This window comes from Mastigoproctus giganteus, chromosome 1 (genome assembly GCF_048544385.1).
Source record: "Mastigoproctus giganteus isolate SK-2022 chromosome 1, ASM4854438v1, whole genome shotgun sequence".
NCBI classification, from domain to species: Eukaryota; Metazoa; Arthropoda; class Arachnida; order Uropygi; family Thelyphonidae; genus Mastigoproctus; species Mastigoproctus giganteus.
This window is the reverse complement of record NC_143575.1, coordinates 5698258-5702130: the sequence shown is the minus strand read 5'-3', so window position 1 is coordinate 5702130 and position 3873 is coordinate 5698258. Positions and strand designations below refer to the sequence as shown.

Below are 3873 nucleotides of genomic sequence, written 5' to 3'. Positions count from 1 at the left end.
CTTGTTAACAAGCGTTGACCACCCTAAGAAATATTGTACCCCATGAGCCTGCACAATCTCTCTACCGCCGGATTGATTGACACTGCTCTCATCATATTCTCTCCCTATTGTATTATGCCTAAGTGCAGACACTTAAATTTAACCCTAACTCATGAGTTTTTTTTTTCAAAATTGACATGTTAGTTCCTTAGTTCTCCTATTCTTATTGTCATTAGTGCCTACGTGTACATTAATATCAGTTTTGTGTCGACTCGGTTGGTTTTGACCAGAATACAGAGAAAATACAATAGACAATATACCCACGGAATGCCTGAAGGCTCTCAAAATCGAATTATCTCTGATATTAGTTTTAGCTATAATGTGCTATAAAATTTGATTTGCTTCCACCGCATGGAAGCGTTGCAGTAAGGACATCTAGGAATGAATTTAGTTCTGCTGATTTTTGCGTTACGAGTGGAACATATGGTACTTTTACAGTCTATGATCTTTTAAACATTTTGACTTTGTGAAAATGGAATATTTGCAAGTGGAAAATGTTAGAAAGCTGATTTTTGACATTAGGTATAAAATTTTGGAGAATGATCCTGTTACAATTGGTGTATTAATAAGTGTATTAATCGTGTTGCTGACAACTGTCATAATTGTTGCACGAAGACGGAAAAATCTGAGAAAGGCTGTTCTAATTATTGGCCTTTCGGAGGGTGGCAAGACTCTTTTATTTTCCAGAATTGTCTCTTCAAAGAAGATTTCAACTTACACTTCAATGAAGGAAAACTCATCTGTCATCGACGTACGAAATAGGACTCTAAGAGTTGTAGACTTGCCGGGAAATGAACGGTTGAGAACTAAATTTCTTGAAGATTATAAGGCACTTGCAAGAGGAATAATTTTCGTTGTTGACAGCCAGAACTTTCCGAGGGAATTAAGAGATGTAGCAGAATTTCTTTACACTGTGTTGAGTGATCGAATTATAAATCAGAATCGAGTGCCATTTTTGATTGCTTGTAATAAACAGGATGAGACAATGGCGAAATCCAGTAAGGTAATTCAATCTCAGTTAGAAAAGGAAATGAATACTCTTCGCATAACTCGTAGTGCAGCTTTAGAGTCGACTACAGATACCGGTAACAACAATTCCTTCATAGGACGTCGTGGTAAAGATTTCCAGTTTGCTGATTTGAAACCGATTCCTGTAGAATTTATAGAATGTAGTGCTTCAGGTGGTGGTAGTGGTGATACCGAAGATGAGAATGATGGGAATATGGATCTTATATGGAAGTGGCTAATTAAAATAGCGTGAAATGGTTTTTGAATTATAGCAACATTAATGTACTTTTTTTTTTCTTTGTCCGTGAAGGAAAAGTAATTTAGAGATTGCATCACCTCAGGTATATGGTTATTGTGTATACGACAAACAGTAAAGCAATGTGTAGTTGTGTATTCTCTCCCTTCATACGTTTAATATATATATATATATATATATATATAAAAAAAAAAAGTTTTGGTTATTCAGTTACAGTGTGACAACTAATAAATGTTTGAATTAATTATATTTAATATAATTTAATTACATTAAAGTTTTAATTAACTGACTAGCAGTCACATAAAATCATGTACAGTATATTGCCAGTTTTGCAGCTCATTTTCATCCTGTTAACAGGAGTCCCCACCCCTTTAATTTTTTTAGCAGAAATTTTGTTGAAAAGTACTTTGAATTACTTCACAGTGAAATAGAATGGCTTGAATGATGTCAGGAAAAAAATAATAATAATAATAATAAAGAATGAATCAGAATGAACCTCCACACAACTGTTAATGGATTAATCAACTAACATTTAATATCTTACTTTTTTAAATTCAGCCAATACAAGCACTGTTTTTTATTACGTCGCTCATAATGGTTTTATATATAATCATACACTTCACAAGTATTTTTCTTCCATTGCTAGATCTATGCATACTTCTATTGTTTCATATAATATCACATAAATCGACTATTTTAACAGTTGGCAGATGGCTTAGAAATGACATTTAGATTTCCCTTGCCGCTTTAGGTACTCAAGACCACAGTTCTCTACAAAATGAACTTTAGAAATACATAATGACTCTTGTCTTCAATTAGGGAGGGAGAATTGTGAGTATAATTTTGTCTTGTAAGACTAATAATAACAACTCAAGGTACTGATAGTATTGATATCTCATATCCTGTTGAGAAAGACTGTTCTCTATGCATTTGTAAAACTCCCAAAATATACAGCTGCATTTTGTTCTATTCACTTATTATTCTCCCACCAGTAGTTAAGATGTCACCACTCTAGCAGTGCAAACTTTGTTGCCATTAAATTTATGTACAAATTACAAAATGAAAAATTCACATAAATATGTATAAATATAAACATAAATGAATATACATAAATATACATAGCAAGAAGATTAAGTACTGTACCCAGGTGGAAGGATAATACACAATTACCAATTATTCTTTATAATAAATTCTATTCATATCTGATCATTCACTACATTTAATGTTGTTAGGAAACTACTTATATATACCCAATGCATGAGCTTGGGTATATGTAAGTAGTGAGCTTGCAGTTTCATTTTTACATTTTCATTTCTACAGTATTGAAATTTTAATGCAAAAATAAGGCACTCTTTATATTATACACATTTTAGTTGTTTGTACCAAACAAATAAATGGTGAGTAATCTTAAAAACATGTAAAAACTTAATAATTTTAGTATCAGTATTAGTAGTGGCAAATGATACAAGAAAGCAAGCTTATGCAGCATCAGCCAAAAAAATAAAAAATAAAAAAACACCTCCAGTAGTTTATCTAGTCCTTCCTTGAATTTATTCAAGCTGTCCGCTTCCACAACAACAGATAAAGAAAAGATGGAAGCTTGTTCCAGCAATCAACTACCTGTTGGCTAAAGGCAAACTGCCACACATCTGTTCTGTAGCTATCCTTTCTCAATTTGAATTTTATGCCTTCTCGTGTATAGTCTGAGCTAGAGGAAGAATCCTATCAGCATCGAGCATGCTCAATCCATTCAAAGCTTTAATGCCTCATCAGATCATTCTGCAGGTGCCTAGTCCCCAGACACTGCAATTTGCAAACTAAAGCCCTTCTTGGTAAGAGTATCCCTTTGTTCCCCTCACTAATCTCATTAACCTTTCCAGAAGCTCTACATACTTCCTAAAATGAGGACTACACACCTGTATGATCATATTGTATCAAGATGAGGCCTGATAATTGCCTTATACAATATGATAATCATTACCTTATCCATGCTAGCAAAATTCCTGTATATCATTGACAAAACCCCATGAGCTGTCCTAGCAGCCTGTCTGCACTGCTTAGAGTACCCAGGTGGAAGGATAATAATAACTTCCAGGTGGAAGGATAATAATTAATAAGAAGGATAATTTGCAAACTAAAGCCCTTCTTGGTAAGAGTATCCCTTTGTTCCCCTCACTAATCTCATTAACCTTTCCAGAAGCTCTACATACTTCCTAAAATGAGGACTACACACCTGTATGATCATATTGTATCAAGATGAGGCCTGATAATTGCCTTATACAATATGATGATCATTACCTTATCCATGCTAGCAAAATTCCTGTATATCATTGACAAAACCCCATGAGCTGTCCTAGCAGCCTGTCTGCACTGCTTAGAGAGCTTCATATCTAACTGCACAATTACCCCCAGGTCTTTTTCCACTATATTGAGTGTAATACTACACAATTAGTACATTTTACTCTGGCATTATTGCTATCCACATGCAGTACTTTGCATTTGTCAATGTTTAAACTTCAATTGGCATTTCTCAGCCCCATCTGTCTAATTTTTCTAGATTTTGCTGCAGT

At 34.1% G+C, this 3873-nt stretch overlaps 1 protein-coding gene across 1 annotated transcript; it reads left to right on the top strand.

The window, feature by feature from the left end:
• The first annotated feature begins 451 nt into the window (after positions 1–451).
• Positions 452–1470, top strand: SrpRbeta (signal recognition particle receptor beta). Its single transcript, XM_090378588.1, has one exon. It carries the CDS (start codon positions 512–514, stop codon positions 1298–1300), a length of 789 nt encoding a protein of 262 aa, XP_090234714.1. The 5' UTR covers positions 452–511; the 3' UTR covers positions 1301–1470.
• Positions 1471–3873: the final 2403 nt, after the last annotated feature.

Bases quoted from the DNA above. Each gene is read 5' to 3' on its own strand.
- SrpRbeta (XM_090378588.1), top strand. From the start codon at position 512: ATGGAATATTTGCAAGTGGAAAATGTTAGAAAGCTGATTTTTGACATT.